The 20,624-nt window shown below is 39.1% G+C and overlaps 1 protein-coding gene across 10 annotated transcripts in view; it reads right to left on the bottom strand.

The window, feature by feature from the left end:
- Positions 1 to 20,624, bottom strand: part of dysf (dysferlin, limb girdle muscular dystrophy 2B (autosomal recessive)) — a 112,192-nt gene that overhangs the window by 40,383 nt on the left and 51,185 nt on the right. For 4 of the 10 annotated variants that reach the window (XR_006827351.1, XM_046064128.1, XM_046064123.1 and 1 more), the window contains exons 32-41: positions 19,929 to 20,110; positions 19,684 to 19,824; positions 19,454 to 19,483; positions 19,295 to 19,330; positions 18,132 to 18,173; positions 17,319 to 17,420; positions 16,514 to 16,675; positions 10,891 to 11,062; positions 10,724 to 10,797; positions 1,832 to 1,891 (exon numbers count right to left, since the gene is read on the bottom strand). Coding sequence is in view for 9 of the 10 variants with exons in the window: in XM_046064128.1 (XP_045920084.1) it covers positions 1,832 to 1,891; positions 10,724 to 10,797; positions 10,891 to 11,062; positions 16,514 to 16,675; positions 17,319 to 17,420; positions 18,132 to 18,173; positions 19,295 to 19,330; positions 19,454 to 19,483; positions 19,684 to 19,824; positions 19,929 to 20,110 (1,001 nt within the window). In the remaining variant the exon portion in view is untranslated. The remainder of the gene's footprint in view (positions 1 to 1,831; positions 1,892 to 10,723; positions 10,798 to 10,890; positions 11,063 to 16,513; positions 16,676 to 17,318; positions 17,421 to 18,131; positions 18,174 to 19,294; positions 19,331 to 19,453; positions 19,484 to 19,683; positions 19,825 to 19,928; positions 20,111 to 20,624) is intronic. The other 6 variants (XM_046064126.1, XM_046064129.1, XM_046064125.1 and 3 more) reach the window with 3 other exon arrangements.

The raw sequence follows: 20,624 nt of genomic DNA, 5'->3' as shown, positions 1-20,624 counted from the left end.
ACACGGCCCAGTGTGTGTCACTCTGTAAAACGTTGATTTCTCCAGTAGAAAGTATTTTCCTGTGCCGCAACCAAAAGACCAAAATGTAAAAAGTTTCTAGTTTCATTCCAGAGCGACAGAAAGTACAATTTTGTCCTTCTTTATCTCATTCCTTTCAGATCAACCCTCAGAGTTATCCATCAATGTCCTACTTAAAATAAACTTCATCAATAACCCTAAAGTGAAATCTCTGCTACTGTCTACTGCCGTGCAAGTAAAGCACATTGTGGGTTACTATGAACATGAGGAATTTATTTAAAGAATGATATGCGTGTTGGCATGGTTTAGCGCCTTACACAAATCATGAAACATTTCTGGTGACTACTTTTACCACAGTTCCAGGCAGTCTTTGGTTTCCATTAATTTGTAAATGTATGAAACTCATTCAGACCATATTTGGCCTTACGTTGCATTGCATTATCACTGTGGTAATACAGTTCAAAGGAATAGTTGAGAAATAAGCTTATTCGCTTTCTTGCTGAGTTAGGTACGTTTTTTACTGCTCTCACCCAACCCATGGGATGTATTGATACGTACTTTCTAGAGTCCAGAGTCAACACCTGCTCTTGCGATTTTTCCTTAAAGCTAATAGGATTCAGACAGATGATGCTAAGCTAAATACAGCCCCCTTTATCTGTTTGGTTTTCGCTAGAATCTGGATGATACTGTTTGTCCCTGTCTGATTATTATTTTATAATATATTTTGATTTGAACATTTTAAGTTCAAATGTGAGTCTGCACATTTTTTATATGGAGATATACACTCACTGGCCACTTTATTAGCTACACTTGTTCAATCGCTTGTCAACACAAATAGCTAATCCGCCAATCAAATGGCTGCAACTCCATGCATTCAGACATGTAGACGTGGTCAAGACAACTTGCTTTAGTTCAAACCGAGCATCAGAATGAGGATGAAAGGGAATTTAAGTAACTTTGAACGTGGCATGGTTGTTGGTGCCAGACGGGCTGGTCTGAGTATTTCAGAAACTGCTGAGCTACTGGGATTTTCACAAAAAGAGAAAATATCGAGCCAGAGGAGAATGGGCAGACCGGTCTGAGATGACAGAAAGGCAACAGTAACTCAAATAACCACTGGTTACAACCGAGGTATGCAGAATACCATCTCTGAACGCACAACACGTTGAACCTTGAAGCAGACGGGCTACAGCAGCAGCATACCACACCGGATTTCAGCTGCAACATTCATGCATTCATTTTGTTGTAGAACGGTCTTAAAAAGCATTCAGTTTGATTTCAAAAAGTGTCCAGATACAGTGTGTTTGCAGAGCTTTTCTGTTTTATTAACAGTAAAAAAGCCTGGTTACATCGACCTTGTCCCTGTTTTATTGCTCTTTATCACAATGTTTCTTCTTTAAAAAAGTGTAGATTGTGTTTTTAAATCATGATTGAAGGATTTCACAAAATCGCAGATTCACTGAAACCTGCACGTGACAAAAAATGTAAGTGACGAGAAATCTAGAGGACAGACATGTATTTCTGTTTTTTAAAAATGGTATTGTTTGTTGCCAATGTGAACAGATCTGTACAAGTATCAACGTTAATCTCTCAATAACATCATTAGCATGTGAGTATGATGTTATCAAATGGGAAAGAGGAGACAGGGCGGTGTGACAAAGAAGAAAGAAAGTAGTACTGTATCTGTACCTTACATGGATGGTAACAAATCAAGGAATAAAGCAGTTAAAGGGGAAGTTTGTTTGACATTCTGGTTCGAAGTGTTTGAGTATGAATGAATTGAAATAAGTTAAAAGATGAGTTTGTTACCTACATGAAGGCTGGAACTAGAGGTGGAAAGGTTAATGATAGCTGAGCTGGCTCCATCTGCAAGCTACAACACACATGCACACAACCAAGCACACACACACACACACACACACACACACACACACATTAAAACATACCCACAAACTTAAAAACATTTACAGGTTAGCTGGTTAGGATTAGCCACAATATTAGCAACACATCTCAGTAAACAAGTGCAGTATGTTGAATAAAGAGCCAAACAATTAAAATGATTTCAACATCATTAGACATTACATACTAACATTACCAGACATATTAGTGACTCAAACACACAGAAACATCGTCGTCATCATCATGAGTTTTCCAAAAAGAGCAACAATGAATCAAAAACCTTGAGTCCAAAATGGTTTTGTGAGGGAAAAACTGAGCACAGTGCCTTTACTTCTCAAATCAATCATTTTCATTCCCTGGGAGATCCCGCTCTGTGACGTGCAGACAGCAGCGCTCTTGTTAACGCTGAGCGACCACGATTAGAAATGTTTGTATGAGGTCACGGAGGAGCTGAACACATGGAGGAACAGAAGAAGAAGACAGGAAAGGCAAGAAGGCAAGGATGCTGTAAAACACCAGCATGAATGCAAACAACCCCAACATGTGGGCACAAATTATCCAAAGGACAAAGTCGGAATAAATTCTTTTTGAGTGGTTGTTTACTGTAGATACTCACTTTAATAGAAGGTCTCATTCATGAGGCCACTCTCAACTTTCTGCAAATCCATTCACATCACTGCCAAACCAGTGACAGAACATATTTCTTGCTCTTTCAGCTATCCAGCTACATTGCCTAAATGTACTGTAGTGTGAATGGTAGAGCATTAAAGTCTACAACTACTACTAAGCTACTAAAAACCGTTGTATAAAGTGTTCTGTCGGTTAGGGAGGGGCCGCTACAACCTGCAAGGTGAGGGTCATATGATGCTATAAATCAGGGGTCAGCAACCTATGTGGGAGACATTTTAAGTGGCATGTGATAAAAGCAAACTCAATCCTACAATATTGACATAAGCCGCTACTTTGTTTAATATTACATTAAGTTGAATGATAGAAATATAGAAAAAATAATTAATTAATCGTAGAATGATCCGCGACTGGGGTGGCCAACCGGCCGGTCAGCTGCTGTTTGTGTCCGTGAGACTGGGCCAAACTAAAACATTCAATTTTGAGGGGGGATATGAGCGGCCGCTTCTGACAGACTGTACACATGACATGTTGGTAGTTAGCAGCATACTGTGACTTAAGTGTTACAGCTCAGGCTTGACATGGTCTTGTGCAGTGCAGTGGTGACTTGCTTATTCAAACGTAGGAGGCAGGTGTCATCGTTTTTCATCCTAAGTTTTCGGGAAGGGTCAATACAAAAACGCTATTATTTTTAATAATAAATGTTGTGGCATTGTTAATGCATATAAACGGTGAAAAGAAAGTTAAGAATGTATGGGAAATAAAGATGTCTATTATTATTATTAACAAGGTGACACTGGATGTCTTCATCTTTGTATATTGGCACTCATCACAGAAAAGGTTGCCAACCCCTGCTATAAATCCTACCTTTATGAAGGTAATAATGTTTTTTCTCGAAAAGTGTTTGATGACTTTACGATAAATTCGGAGATTGTAGTTTGTGGTGCTGTTGAATTGCAAGAAGTGATAATGACAGGTGCCTCTTTAGTAAATTTAGTCTACCTTCATTGACATAAATGCAGTGGAAAATAAAAAAAATAAAAATTTGTACCAAGCATAGTGATAAACATTTCTTATTTGGTTCCAATCTGCAGATGTTTTGTGTTGACAAGCGTGCCGTGCTTTTCAGCTGCCGCCGCAAATGTGCCCACTGGTTGCATCACTGTTATTGTATCCACGCAGAGTTGTTTTTATGTCAAATCACTTTAATTGGATGGGGGGTGTTAATGTCAGGGCGTGTACACCAATTTCAACACCCACTTAGACTTATCACACACACACATATTTTTGAACATACACTTAGGTCATACTGTACATTTTTAGACCTCCCATGTCACCAAACATTTAATGCCACCCCCCATGAACACAACTAGACACATTAGTGTTTTTTGCATCACTGCATGAGAATGGAAAAACATGACACCACCATCATGTCTCTCCTTATGTTGAATAGCGCATTCATAGACGTATGTGTGATTGTGAGCGTGACAGCGAGAGAAAGACAAAAAGCTTTTAACCTCATTGATTTGAAACTGTTTTTGGTTTCAAATGCTGCAGTTTGACGTGTGTGTTTGTATGTGTGTGTATGAAGCTGTTGTGGCGCCTGTGAGTATAAGGGTAATGATGAAATTAAAGAAAGAAAAAGGCCGTAAAGGATTTAAAGATGGTGGAAGGATCACAGAGGGGATGAGGGGTTGAACCACAACAGTAGAGAGAGAAAAAGAAAGAGGATTACATGGCCTTTAATGAGCTACCACATTAAAAGGACTGTCAGATTGACAGATAGAGATGGAAAGGGTTAGGAAGGAGAAAATGAATTAAAGGGGTGAAAAGAATAAAAGAGTGGGATGGAGGAAGAGAGAAAAGCAAAAGAGCATGAGCATGTGTACAGATATGGCACAAAGGAACGACAGGAGTAAAACGGAGAGGTGAAAACAGAATGATAGAGGGATGGAGAAAAGGTGGAGGGAAACAAGGAGTGGGGGAAGTATTGTAAGACAGAAGAGGTAGAGGAGGAGGGATGCCGGAGGAAACAAAACAGTGATGGAGGGAGAGATGAGAAAAAGACATCAAGAGTGAGGGAGGGACTGAAGCGTGAAAGAAGGTGATGCAGGCAGTAAATTTCAAGGAAGGAAGGAGTGGAGTAGAGAGTAGCAAGGTACAGGCAAGTTGGAAGGAAAAGAAGGCACAAGGAAGAAGTGAAAGAGGTGGGGAACATGGTGAAAGGAAAAGAGATGAAGGGAGGACTAAAGTATGAAACAACCAAACAAATTTTGCAGGTTTGCAAGTTTTAAAAGAAGCATTGAAAGAGGGCAGATTTTGATGGAACAGTGGCATGAGGAAGGAAAGAAGGGAAGGAGGGAGGATTTGACTAGAGGTGATCAAAATTGTTGTGCAATGAAAAAGAAATAAAGAAGGAAAAAGCAGGTAGGAAGAATCGTGCAAGAGAAGAGTGGAGGGAAGAATAGCGTAAAAGAGGTAAGGAAGAGGCAAGATGCAGGAATGAAAAAGAAGGAACAAAGAAATAAGTGAAAGAGTGATGGAGAGAGCATTGCAAAGAACATAGCAAGTGAAAAAAGAAAGGAGGAAAGGAAAGAAATTGGGTAGAATGGAGGGACGTTTTGCAGGAGCAAAGGTAGGAACGAAAGAAAGAAGGACGTGAAGAAGAAAATGAGAATGAGGTGAGTAGAAAGGTAAGAGTAAAAGGAGGAAGGAGAAATATAAAGGTTAAAAGAAGAAAGGATGAAGGAAGTGAAGAGAGGGTGAAAGGTAAGAACGATTAGGGAAGGCCGCAAGAAAAGGAAGGGAGAAGATGAGGGAGGAGGAGCAGATAAAAAAAAGATGGAGGGAGAGTTCCAGTGCGGCCCTGCGGGGATAATGAGACAGAAGAAGACTAACAAGGAACAGACTCCCTGTGTTTGTTTATACACACTGTAACACACACAAAGAAACCACAGCGTCTGTCTTGCATATCATCGAGGGTCAGATTTTCCCCTTCAGTGATCACCAGGAGGAAGACTTCACTGAGACAAAGAAGAGAGGAGGAGAAGAGAGGAAGAAGAAAGGAGGAGAGGGGGGATGAGAGGAGAAGGTAAAGTACAAAAAGAGGTAGGATGGAGAAGCAAAAGATGAGGAGAAAAGTGGAAGAGAGGAGACGAGATGACTGAGGTGTAAAAGAGGAAGAGCGAAAGCAAGGAAGGGAAGAGTAAGAGGGGTAATATATAGAAAGATGAGCAGAGGAGAGGAAGACTGATGTTAAGAAAGAGCCAGCAGGAGAGGATGAAGAAGAAAAAAGAAGAAGAATGACAACAGATGACAGGAGAGGGGAAAAAGTCAGGAGAAGAAAAGAAGAAGTGAAGGACGTCAAAGAGGAAAAGCTGCAGGAATCCAGAACAGAAGTCCTGAATCATTATATCCACAGAGACGAGGTTGACAGGAATCACGAGCTCCAAATTCTTTCCCGAAAAATCAGAACTCCTCCACCGATTCACTGTCTCTGAACGTTACTTCAATATTCATAAAAGCGCCAATCCAGTGGTTTTCCATGTTGCAGCCCATTAACTTCAAACCCTGTACAGTTACACATTACCGCAGAACATTTTCCAAGATCTACCACCACACTGTCTTTACTGATTTCTTAAAAAGGCAGCCAATGGTTACAGTTCCGAAGAAATATCAGCTAGTAGAAGAAATGAGAGAAACAGCTAGCCGGGTCTGGCCAGACGGCAACAACATCAAATTTCACTTATTAATACATTATATTATATTGCTTTAGTTTAATCTGTACAAAAACGTGTAAAAATGATAACTTGTTGTATTTTGGGGAGTTATCTGACGGAGAGAGAAGGTTGATTTTAGGACCAGAGTTTTGGCCTTCACATCTCTTTCTGCTGGTATCTCTCAGTTACTCGCTTTCATCTCTTCACTTGGCTCTCTCCATCCATCACTTCACTTTCTTGACAAGCAAAGTTGCTCTCCCTGACCTCTGTCTCTCCGCTATTTTTAGTAAACGCAACAACAATGTTATAAACACAATAATTAGTTGGGGTTGTTTTTTAATAGACTTCAGGGACCACAGTTTGATGACAAAGCATTCCTGAGCCAATCCAGCTCCTTTCAGACCTTATTGGTATAAATGTGATTACACAAGGAAAGCTGTGGTCTGCGTGTGTGTGTGTGTGTGTGTGTGTCTGCATTATTTATGTTTGCCCCCTCAACAGAGTGTATGAAAGCCCCATGCAGTCTGCCAAACCAATAAGACCAAATTATGTTGTCTCCTGATTCTGTACAATCCTCGATTCAATAATATACACAAAGAAACCATTTAATAGAGCACAGCGGTGTGTGTGTGTGTGTGTGTGTGTGTGTGTGTGTGTGTGTGTGTGTGTCAGGGGATAAAAGGTTGTTCGGTGAGTTTACAGACTTTGCATTTTCTCCGTCCCCAGTAATTGTCTTGCTCTGTGCTCCTGGATGTCGGATATCCTCGGATGACATATTTGCAGGACAGGTTTAATTATCAAGCCATGGAGCTAATTTGAAAGAAAGACATAAAATACGGTAATAGCTGAAAATTAAAAGATGTCTCAGTGTATGCTGCCCTGTTATAAAAAAACAAAACCAAAGTTACTAGTTGAAGCTTGTGAGTGGCGTTCTGATGGACTACGAGCAGGGAATATTCTGACTTTGTCGTCTGAAAGTCCTTCAAATGGAGCTGTAGAGGCCAAATTTTAAACATCGGAAACCACATGTTTCGCTTTAAATTTGTTTAAAAGCAAGGTTGACTGTCGATTGGGAATGGAGAGCTGTCTGCCGAGTTAAAGTCAGATGTTTTAAACAATTAAACAATCTTAAAATAAGATAAACTCTTTGATTGAACTCTTTGACTGAACTGCTTGCAACTAACAGATTCGCAGGCTGCAGTGACAAATAGGTTTGCAATATGGGTTCACAATTTTACATAATCACAACATCCCGGGTTATAACCCTACTGGGACTCCAAGGTGGGTTAAAATCAAGGGCAATTGGACTTGGATACTTCACCTGAAAAAGTCTGAACTAAAGAAGCATCTTGGATGAGAGGCAAAATATCTTGAAGTATCTTCAACTAAGTCCAGTTTCCCTTGATTTTAACCCACGCTGGATAACTATGACCTGGATCAATCTTTACAGACATCCTACTGGCACCCTTCTCTTTCAATTTGACATCTCCATTTTAGAGGCATATAATAATAATTAAGTATACCTTAACTATCAATCAATCTTTTTAAATATTTTTGGGTGACACTAGCAATCTTGCAAGCTTACAATAACTGACTCTAGCTTAAGATAAAACTTAATGATCCTCAGGAGTGAAGTTAATATCACAGCAACACAAATAGGCTCCAAATTGCTGAGAAATGTTTGTTGAAAATATTTTTTCATGTAAAATCTGCACAATTATAAATTTTTGTCTGATACCAAGAAGCTGTGAGCAGGACGAAAATATCCTTGTGTTTTATTGCAGATATTATTTATTTTATCATATCACACCAGGCATAAAACAGTAGGTAGTGTGTTGACTGTGTTGCTTTTAGCATCCAAACACATTTTGATTGTGCATGAAAAACTGTAAGCTGTGTGTGTGAAACTAGAGAAATTTGAGTCTAGTTTCTAATGTTCCTCCTTTACCAGCGAGCGAGAGAAAGAAAAAGAAAGAAAGAAAGAAAGTGTACAAAAGAGGAGAGAAAACTAAATGTCAAGGGGAAAGGGGGGACGTTAATGATTGGTAACGAATGCGGGTCTTGTGGTCGCCACGGTAACCACCGACCACATAGACGGTTGCCATGTCATCATGTCAGAACATGTTTATTTATGCTGCTGGTACCACTGAACACACACACACACTCAGACTCCTTTTAATCTGTCCTCACAACTGTACAAATGCCATAACACACACACACACAAACACACACACAGAGATACACACACACACAGAGACACAGATGTTCCCTGTGGAAAGACGAGTGTTTCATACTTGCCCTTTACACTTATTGGTTATTACACCCCACACTCGAAAAAGCACACATTTACACACTCATACAAAGATGCACATACACAGATAAACAGATAAATGTCATGATACACACACAAACACATTCCTCACACATGCATTTGGAAAATCACTGGATCACTGGGTATTAAACCACTTATAGGAGATTCAGCTGTAATGGAGAGCAAATGGAGAACAAAAGTTCAGCTGCAGTTTTTCTTTTACCAAACAAATGCAAGCAGCAAAATCTTTATGAGAATCTAATAGTTTGATCAATACACCAATAAATGTGAAACCAGCATCTATTGATTGTTGATTAATAGCTTATAAGGCTTATACCTTAGTTCAGTTACTGTTAACAAATGAACAGAGCACGGTGAAGACAATTTTAGAAGCCTGTATGTGGTACTTTTAGTAATTACTCAGTATAAACATATTTGTTATGCTAGTGTTTGTGCCCTGAACTTTGTCTTTCAGTAACTCTCTATCTGTTTAGTTATTATTACTGTTAGTGGCAGGGTCCTGGATTCAAAGGTAGAAGGGACTCAGAGGAAACACTGCATGCATGTACTTTAGCTTTCCTGTTTGTGATTTTATCTCATTGATAGAAGTCTCCCAGTTGATTACAGCCTGTTAGAGCTGTGTAACTGTAATAGGGGGAAGGGGGGCTTTTATTGTGAAACAGCCACAGAAAATTAAGGTGCATCGGAACCTTTTGTTTAAAGACCTAAAAATTCAACGTTACAATCTCTCGCTTAGATATCTTATTCATCTGTGCCATAGAGCTCCATTGTTGTTCAAAAGATATTACAAAGAAATCATTAAGCCACACTTTTGCACTGGGTGACATGTTTCTTCAATACCCTGAAGGAACTATAGGTTATACACACTGTAGTTTACTTTGACTCAACCTTTGACCTACATACACCCTGTTGCTGACGTAAATACTAGGGGTGTGGAAAATGATTGATTTTTAGATGCACTGCGATGCAGACTTGGACGATTATGAATTAATTCACAAATGTCAATAATTGATTATCTAGAGGTTAACTGATAATGTAATGTTGACGGAACAAAAAAGGCGGACGGTCTGTGGTGTGCGCACAACGGAGACATGTGGTTCTCCCAGGACGTGTTTTGGCTGCTAGTTCAAGTTTGTTTGTTGTCATACATCCACATATTGAGTACACAAATAAACAAAATGCCGTTTGTCAAGGTCCACGGTGCTCAATAAAAGATTACAATAATCAACTTACAAAACAAGTTACAAACATGTAACTACACTAGACGTGACAAAAAAAGGAACAGGTATATTAAGGTGGAGTGAATGTGGTTTGGCTGGAGCATTGTAAAGTGTGTAGTTCAACCCCCATCTGACTCTATACTAACTAACAGCAGCATCAGAAATAAAAATAGCAATAACGCTGTAATAATGTAATAATGCTATGCAATGTTAGCTACATTTATATGAAGTAACAATAATATCTGCATTTCAACAACCTACTTGTTTGGATTGTTACAAATACTTTGCTTTAAAAGTACCAAGTAGTCACACAGTGAGAAAAATACATCTTTATCCTGTTCATTTTACAATCACATAGCCTCATAATCGTAATGAGGTGCCTAGAAATTCCCACCCTTGAGGTGAAGCATCGTGAAGCATCGAGATATCAAATCGAATCAAATTGTTGACCTGATAATCGTAATCGAATATAATCGTGAGACCAGTGAAGATGCACACCCCTAGTAAACACTCACTTGAGCACCACATGTGTTTATCCACAGCTGAAAATAGTCCCAAAAAACATTATACTCCTGTTTAAGTCACTTTTGCTAAAATCTACAGTGACCGGCTGTTCTAGGAAATTAAGGAGCTTTTTTTAAAATGAAACTGTATTTTTAAAGATTGTAGGATTAAATGGACTTGAAGCCGAGAGCAAGAGACAGGTTAGCAAAGTCAAAGTATCGAGAGACGGACTAACATGTTGATGGTTTGTTCTTTTCATGGAAATTGTTGAAAATAAGAAAAGTCACTCTCAGCGTAAAGGAAGTGATGATTTGTACTATTTGTAAAACACTTATTGATCAGAAATAATGCGGTATTGTTCACACAGAGCACCTTTAACCAGATAACTGACAAGATGGTTTTACCTGGTCGGGCATGAGCGGCTCCTCGTCATCTATGTCAATAAACACCTCCCCACAACTTAACCGGGGCGTCTCACCTACACATTTAAACACACAGTAGAAAGACATTTTTAACACCGATTATCAGCCTGGCTTTTTGCAAGACATGTTCAAATCCATCAGTGTCTTACGTCTCCACTCCTCCTCATCCTCCTCCATCGATCGCTCCTCCTCTGGGACGCACCGATATTCCTCCAGCGTCCGGATGGTGCACTGACCGACCACCGGCTTCCTCCCAAACTGACGGTTGTCGATGACTTTGATGACAATCGGCGGCATGTAGAGCTCCTCACAGGGAAGACTCTGTGCAGAGAAGGAGGGAATGAAATAGAGAAGAAAGAGGGATAGAAAAGAAGAAAACCATAATAAAGAAACAAGGAAGGAAAAGAAAATTAAAAAGAGACAAGATGATCAAAAAGGACACCACATCCTTCGACCTATGGCTGTACTGGGCTCCCTTACACCTGACTCTAATTGGTTATGCCAACTGCCTGCATGCTGCTGATTGGCTGGCTGCTGACTGTCTGAAATTGATTGGTCACGCCTTGGTGACGCTCCAATCAGGGCATCGTTACACCTGAGCGGACCCCTCCCATGTAAAGGAAGAAACTACTGAACCCATCGAGGTGGAGATTTCATCTTTATGAAGGAAATCAGGACACAAACATCACATTAAATTAAGATCGCAGTTTAAAATGTAAAATAAATGTTTAAATGTAAAGTGACACCATGAACAGCAACATTTATTTTAAATGGCATTATGGCTTATGGTTCTTTTCCATCCTGTGCCAATTTTAGCAAGAACACACTGCTTAGTTTGACTGTCAATGTCATTCTGAGTGCAGACTTATATTTAATTAATTTTTAATGCAAACTTTAATTAAAATAACGTCCTTCATCACATTGAGTGTTGTAAACGTTTTTTATCATTACATTTCTATTTTAATTTATTGTTTTTATTTTTATACTTTAAACTGACAAAGCTAAGCAAACATAATCACAGTAACGACCTGGTCACATGTAAAACAACAAAGTTTGTAGCAAATTTAATAGACACACATTTTGTTTGTCGTGTTTGTCTTTGGTGAACCTTCACATGCAAATTTGTGCCACTTACCAATAACAAGCTGGCTTGACAGTACTGACCTTTAAGGGAATGGAAAACAATCTCCATGTTTTGAAAAGGTGTGAACTTATTGTTCCATTAGCGAAAGAACTAACAAGCTCGCTAGACTTTTTCCCTTATCAATAACTATTGAATGAAATTACATACGATCAAACACAATGTATTGTACTATTATGACCAAACCTTTAGATCCACATACTTTACTAAGATGTATGAAGGAATTTTGTTGTGCTACTTGAAGTAAGGAAAGGAGAAAAAGTTAAGTTAATTGTTTGACTTCAGCGTCATTAGCCCAACTTAACCTTTTTTAAAGCCAGAGAGGTAAAATATGGATTACAATTACAAACATCTTTCTTGAGCCGTCGTGGCTAAATGAGATTGTTGTAGACATGTCCTTAAATACAGCTGCTGTAACTGAATTAGCAAAAATCATATCTGGTATCTTATATGCTGGCTCACTGGCATGGCTTGCTGGGACACTTCATTAAAGAGGTGGTATTATGCTCATTTTTGGGTTCAGCTCCTCTTTTCACCCTGTGTTGAAGGCTTCATTTTAGCTATGGAGTGATACATCTTGTCTCTAAATGATCTTTGTTGGGAGTTGCACATGCGCAGTTACTAGTTAAGGACTACTAGCCAATCAGAAGCAGAGAAAGGCGGGTCAGCGAAAAGACGGTAAACAGCTTCGATTCAGCTGTGGGCTACATGTTGCTGACCAGGTTGGCAATTTGGACTGGAGCAAGAGTTTCAGAGTGGTGGTCAGAATCTGTAACAAAAGTATCTTTCATCCATAAAGTTTTAACTGAGCTCTGTCTCTACATCACAGTAACAACTTGCTTGGAGGGTAGCTGGTGTTTGGAAGAGAGAGGAGAGGTGTTTGCTGCAGCTCAGTGTTTTTCCATCGTTGTTTCTGAGGGCGTGTCGGACTAGCCGCTCAGCGAGCATTACGACACGTATTTTTATTGTGACGTCACAAGAAAGGGAAGTAAAGGCTGGAATACAAACGAGCTGTTTTCAGTCAGTTCAGAGCAGAGTTTTCTGTGGGAGATGGGAACTCCTTTTGGGCCGGACTTTGGGCTTTTTCACTTTGCAAACCTGTGACATGCACAAAAAAGATATATAACTCAATAAAGGAGAGGGGAAAAGCCTAACACCATAATACCGCCTCTTTAAAGTGAGCCATCGATAACAAAATTTGTCTTACATGTGCTTCCCCTGATAAGACAAGTCAAAATGTCTGCTTTGAAACAGGTCTATTCACTGACTATGATACAGCTGTGGCCACTGTTTATAAGACAAGGCAAATTTATTTATTTACAAGATAAACATGTAATTTAGCTAATTGACTTCTGACAATATAGCAAAATCTTTACTACAAACCCCCTTGAATCTGGGCGAAACTCTGTGTGCTGCAGAATATTCAGTCTGTCACTGCCACTGAAATAAACATCATGTATGTCATACATCTCAGAGAGTGTGTAGCTGTGACTGGTTCAGTAAAAAGAGAAAAAGCTTTAGAACACAAACAAACCATTACTTAACCTAACATGCTTGTTGAAAATGTCTTGACACTACTGACAATATAGGCATTGGCCAGTAAACGTGAAACAGGCAGAGCTCATGCGGCATCTGCATTTGCTTCATGTTTTCAAGAACCTCTCAGAGCTGTCGCAACGAAACACCATTGTGATAAGTTTGACTTCACGCGACCTCTCTGGCTTTTATAGAGGCTGAAGGCAAGTTGGGAAGACAAACGCTAGACTGCTGGGGTCACTTTCGAAGCTGATTCTGCTGCTGCTAAACTCAGAAAACCAGCCAAGCCTTTTTACAACAGCTACATTTAAAGGCAATAGACTTATAATACTCTCATTTAACCAGCCCAGCTCCAGGGGAAAAACACGAGTTAGTAACTGTAATCCATTTGACCTCTCTGGCTTTAAAAAAGGCTTAAGTGGGACTGATGATGCTAAACTCACACAGTAAACTGAGAGCTAACATTAGGGGGTTAGACTCTTCAAAGAGTTGCATCTAAGGAAACTATGCGCATGACATTTTCTTATGCCCTCGTGGCATACGAAAACACTTACGCAGTCAACTTAAGAACTTAATATTGTTAACATTAAATGTTTGGACTCAGTTCAGGAGCTGAATTTAAGGGAAAAAGGCTGCATATTTCCACAGTCCGGTTGAGGCTGTCATACTGTTGCGGTGGTCAACACAGGACCTTAATCTTGTTAACATTAAACTGCCGGAGCCAAAGCAAGGATATGCATTTAAAGGAAAAATATGTGACTATTTCCATACTCTAGTTAAAGCTGTCATAATAAAACACTGAGGTGATCAACTTCAGACCTTAATATTGTTAACATTAAACTCTCTGAGCCCGTTGTGGAGCCGTCGTTAGGAAAAACGTGCACAATATTTCCATATTTCAGGTTAGGTTTTCATAAGAAAACACTTAGATGGAATGTAATGGCACCGGTGTAAACTCAGAGGAGAAATATATTCACGGAAGACAGTTTTACATTTAGTGAATAAATGATGACTGTTCCTTCTTGCTTTCAATATTGCGGTTTTGTGTTGATTAAGATAAATGACTCAATCAAAGAAACTATTATATTATAGCCACTAACAGAGTGACAATGAAGTCAGGTTAGGTGTAGACATGCATATAATTTAAAACGAAAGCTATTTTCTGACCATAAAAAATATTTCTTAAAGTTACACACTGTACAATCAGCTTCTGGAGCAGGTGACTGGCAAGCACTGATGTACGTTCAATCTCCAGAAAGCCAGGAAAATGTCAAGGGGATACATTGAATAAATTATGCCCTCAAGCAATGATGGGAGTAATACATTTAATACATTTACTCAAGTACTGTACTCAAGTACAATTTTAAGGTAATACGTTTCAGAGGGAAATATTCTACTTTTTACTCTTCAGCTACTTTTCTCTGACAGCTATAGTTACAAGTTTTACATGTTTTATATCTTTTTTGTGCATGTAACAGGTTTGCAAAGTGAAAAAGCCCAAAGTCCACATCAAAAGGAGTTCCCATCTCCCACAGAAAACTTTGCTCTGAACTGCCTGAAAACAGCTCGTTTGTAGTCCAGCCTTTTTTTCTGTAACCTATTACATCACTATGTAACACGCATCATAATACTCGCATAGTGGCTAGTCAGACAAACACTGGTGTGGAAACACACTGAGCTGTAGCACACACAGGGCCTTTCTGAAACTAGACCCTCGCCACTTCCACTCCGATACGGAGTGAACTTGCAATAACGAAACTGAAAGCATTTGTCATTCATTTTGTGTTTGTGTTGAATATTTCTTTAAGAACATGACTTTAGATATTTACGGAAAATAAATATTATATTCTTTTCTTTTCTTAGTTTGCAATAATAAGCTTGAACCTATTCTTCCCTCTTGAGTTACTGCAGCTCGAGCCTTTTGGGTGCCACATCAACTGCAGTCTCATATTTAGCTTCCTGCAGTTCAATCTGTAGTAAAAGTAGAGAAGTCAATTTGCTCTGAGTCACACAAGTATGGTGAGAACTGAAAACAACACTAGAAACTTAAGAGAGCATCGCTGTTGCGGTCGAATCTGGCCCAGAAAGTGTCTCATATTAAGACCATTCAGTACTGTTCATGCTTTCCCCATCCAACTCTTACCAGGGGGATCCATTGGCTTCATAAGAGGTGTCAGCTCTTAATGCTAAAAGCCTTGGCAAAACAGTTTTATTTTTCCAGTAACTAGCATGGGATACATTAACTCTTAACTTCTCTGGATCTCTGTTGTAGCTGACTTTGGGTTTTGGGGTTAAATTACAGGCCAGTAAGACAATAAAAAAATCCATCAACTTTATTTCGAGTCACTTGGGGGCAAATAATGGAGCAACATTTGCATTAATTTGGTCTCTTTCCACCTGACGAATGTTGTCCAATATGCACTCTCCTTTTTGTCATATGGACTTCAGCTGGAGTGAATGAGAACCAGAGTGATTTTTCGCAGTGAATGTTGAGTACTGTGAAATTTCTAGACCTGCGTTCTGTCTGGATATTATGGAATTATTAGATTTAAATTCTTTTGCAGGATGCTGAATTACTTTGCCACCAAATCTACCTGTCTTGTATCACAGCCATTTCTGTGCCAGTGCTAAATCCCCGTCTTTGAAGATAGACACTTTGTCTGGTTTATGGGGCATCAAATTCAGTGAAATAATTTGATCTTGTTCTGCAGTGAAATCCAGTTTAAAAGCATCCATGTTAACACTCTCAACCCTGCATTTACCCAGCATCTGAAATGCATACACTGGTAGCCACCCTGCATCTTTACAGCTCTACAGCTGAATAAAATGTGTAACTTCTACAACGGGAGCATCTGTGGACAACCAACGGCCACATTCAGAATTACTGCTTAATGCAAACAGAAGATTTCTACGCTTTGGAAGAAAAGGAGGAACAGTAGAGTCCATTATTGCTGCTTAACTGATGAAGATAAATGACTGGTGTAAACCACATCACAGCAGAACTCCCATTAGCCATGAAAGCAGTGAGCCTCTGCACTGATTACATCGGCGTAACATGTGTACATGAACTGCACAGTATGCCTCTGTGTTCTCACCACATCAAGGATCAGCTTGTTGACGTCAAAGTTGGGCTTCTTCTTCACACTGCGGATGACGCAGCTCTGGATCATGGTGCCTCCACACTCCACCTGCAGGCTCGGGGAGGTAACACTGGCCAACTGGAAACTTTTCAAGTTACGAACACCCCACGCTAAGACCTGACAGAGGGGACAGAAAGTTATTGTTAAATGTGAAGATTCGCTACACTTTTTTCTTCTTTAGTGATAGTAAATTAAATATCTTTGGACCGACAGTTGGACCACAGAAGATGTGAAGACATCGATTAATTGAGAAAATACTACAGAGATGTAAATTAATATGCACTGTCCCTTTTAAATAAATAAATAAAATAAAAAATAATATTTATTAATCTTTATACTAAGCTAAGCTAAGCAACTGCTGGCTATAGTTTCATACTGAAATCAGAGATCCAACACTGGTGACAGTCTTCTCATCTAATTCTTGGGAAGGAAAGCAAATAAGCATGCTTCACAAAATGTTAATCTATTTCCATAAGACATTTCTATGGTGGTTTGAATTTTGACGTGTTTTTCCCTTGACTTTGGTTTACCAATAAAGTCCAGTGTAACTGTTGTGAATATAAGCTGACCACAGCTGCCATCCTCCACAAAGGAGCAAGCCACAAACTTTTCAGAGTCATCTTTCAAGCCTAAAGGAGGTTAGTATTTAATGCTCAACGCTTAGATTTTGACCATAGCATGCCTTAAACATGAGAAGCTTTGTGTTACCGGGAAGTTAAACAGGAAAATAAAGTGTAACAGTTGTACGGTGTAGCAATACCTCGATGGCAGTTCTCTGCAGAACAGGTTTGATTCCCTGAGGAACCACGAAGACGTTGGCCTCTCTCTGAGGGGGCGGGTACGGGAGGTCCGACTCCTCCGGCTGCCAATAGGAACGTAGGACAGTGGTGAGTCAGTGACAGGTCATCAAATGCAGACAAAAAGAGAAAGCACATGAAAATAAGCCATGCTGTTCACTGCTATTCTTTTTCAAAGTAACATAAATGTTAAATGACTAAATGTTTAGTAGTGTTAAATGTTAAATTAGTGTTAAAATGTAACAAATGTAACATTCAAGTCAAAACCAATGCAGCTTTTTGACAAAACAGTTCTTTACTGGTACAGAAAGGCTAGAGAGAAAATGTTTTATTTGTCTTGTTATATAACAGTGTGTTTTTTCCTGTGACTATTCATCAAATACAAAATAATATTTGATCTTCATTCAACAAACTTTTGATTTCTTGTGATCCAAACACTTAGTTCATGATCACAAGAAAATAGTAGACTGATGACAAAATAGGTATTCTGTGATCTCAGGATGCAAAGTTTGTTAAATCAGAATCAAAATCATATCTTTATTTTTTTTGCGTAAAGGACTTTAAAACATCATCTTTACAAATGTCCTCTCTGGCGTTCAACACAAAATCAACACAATATAACAGAAAAATTAGGATTATTAAGTAGGAGACTCATATGAGGGTTGGTCGGTAACGTGCATGTATGATGAGGTTATCTGCGTGTGCTGTACAGTAACTGAACATGCAGACATGAAACAGGATGGGTGTGTTTTTATCTCCTGTGTTGCACATTGTACCCCTTGCTGCAGGTTTTCAGCTAGGAATCCTGGAAACATCAACTGAGGAAGTGACATTGAAGGAAAAAAGACAAGAAAAGGAGCAATGAAATAAAAGAGAAGAACCTCAGGCGTAAACATTCAGCAAAAGGTAAAACATTTGAGGAGAGTTTGAAGATTTCACACACACAGAATATATATATATATATATTATTATTTTTTTTAACAGGAAAGTCTTTTTGAGACACAGTCTCTTTTACAAGGGAGTCTTATATATCATAGATGAAAACAACAATATGTATATCAGTAACCCCACAGTAACTAGTAGTGTAAGGGATTACTATTTCCAAAACAGTTAAAATAGTTATTTCAAGTAACACTGCGTTACCAGAATGCAATTTGTTTTGTTTTATTCTCCCACACTGCCAACTTATGATGACCTGTATGCGTAAGTACTAAATGAGCTAAATGAAGAGTGGAGAACAAAGTAGATAGGCGTTCTTTTGACAGTGGGAACCTATACTGTATAGCATCATCAGGTTTGAGAATGCAATGTTTTCACTTTGGCTAATTGTTGACTCCTAAGGTTATTTATTGTTCCAGTTAAGTGGATTAATTTCTAAAATGAGCTAGCTAAACTGGTTGTCCATCACTTTTTCAAAAGGGGTGGTGCAGGGGGAGAGTGAAAATAATAAGGTAATATAACAAATACCATAGATAATTACTTTTAATACACATTAATAAAGTAATATTATTAGTTACTGAAGGAGTAATAAGTAAAAAGTAATTTGCCCGAGCCTGCTAGACATGCATCCATTTCTGATTCATTTAATAACAGGATTCTTGTGTTAACTTTCCTTTATGTTATCCATCGTGTTGCATTATAAACACTTCCATTTGACCAGGTTTTGTTGCTTGTGAAGCGCAGACGCAAATCAAAACATCAGAGAAAATTAATTTTAAACTTTTTTTTTTAACAATGAATACCAAACAGGGTAAAACAGCATCCAGGAGACTTCAAAGTTTTTTTTCCACACATGTCCAACCACACCCGGTTCACTCTCATTATGGTCATCTTAATGGAAATCATCGGATTCATATGTGCGTACATGCACCGTGACAGCAGTGACAGCAATTTTAATCTGTGGAGAAAATGGTCTGACTCTCGCTCAGTGTTGTTTTACCTCGTCTAGGACGTGTGTGGAGGTCATGACTTCTCCCTGTAGGTGAGACAGGAACAGACAAGTTTGATTGAAATGTACAAAAGATGGAAACCAAAAGAGATAAAGAAAAAAGGTGTCGAGACAAAAAGTCAGAAAGGGAAAAATGAAAGAAAAACTGACCTCTTGACCTGGAATATGGTGAATTGCTGGCTGTAGACACAAAGTTATTGAATAAAGGTCAGTATTACGGTTCATAAAGTATTCATATTCCAAAAACCTTTAACAACACGCATTTTTAAATGTCCAGACAAAGAGGAGGGGAAAAAGGACAATAAAGACAAGGAAGGTGGAAGATAAGCAAATATTAATAAAGTTGTGATGGTGTTGTGGGTAGAAGTTTGACCTCTGACCTTTTCTCTGCGTATGAGCTGGAAAGCAGCCAGCAGCTCGCCAGCGTTCTTGTTCCCGAGGCAAATTGGAAACCAGGCCAGACGTGGGGAGGAAGTCAGGGAAGGCTGGCACACACAGCGGCCCATGAACTCGTCAGCACCCTGGACATTTAAAACATTTATTTAACTTCAGTCCAGCCTCAGCCAGGAAGAAATAGAGAAATACATTTGTTAAAAATATATATTCATAGGCTTTAAACACTCACATATGTATCCGAATCGTAAAGCTCCACCACAACATTAGGCGGAGTAGCCATCGTCACCTCAGGGTCACCAAAAATCTCCACCTCATAGAAGATGAGCGTCTGGTCCCAGGTGGGATTGAGTGTGTTACGCACCGTCACTGTTTTCTGGGACTGGTGGAGGAACGACACAATGGCGTATGGGTCTGGAGACAGAAAACAACACGGCGTTCATGAATCTTTTTTTCCATTTGCTCATCAGTAACATCAAATGTTTATTCATTCGTTTTTAAAGGTATTTATCATAAACCAAAGTATTAGACAAAGTGACAACACTTGAAATGACAATGTCAATGACAATATGTAGCCATTTGTAGCATGGCTATGAGGTAGCCACCATGGGCATAAGACAAAGAACTGAACAACCTGAAACATCCAAGAGGAAGACATCCACACTGTGTAACTGACAGGTGAGCTCTAATCAGTGCACTGCAGAGATGCCACAGCAATAAGTAGTCAGTTCAATTCACTTCATCTAGGCTGGCGTGCAACCTGTCAGTTGAACTCTGGTGTGGACTTAACAACCAGAGAGCTTTTCAGGAGGACTCAGCCTGGGATTTTAGCCTGAATTGAAAAGTTAACTGTTAAAAAGGTGATTTCCCAAAGTGTATGCTTAGAGATTTATAGCTTATTTTTTAAGTGTATAGCACCTTTTATGCT

The sequence above is a fragment of the Micropterus dolomieu genome, linkage group LG12, assembly GCF_021292245.1.
Source record: "Micropterus dolomieu isolate WLL.071019.BEF.003 ecotype Adirondacks linkage group LG12, ASM2129224v1, whole genome shotgun sequence".
NCBI classification, from domain to species: domain Eukaryota; kingdom Metazoa; phylum Chordata; class Actinopteri; order Centrarchiformes; family Centrarchidae; genus Micropterus; species Micropterus dolomieu.
The sequence above is the reverse complement of the archived record's forward strand: the minus strand, read 5'-3'. Positions and strand labels throughout refer to the sequence as shown.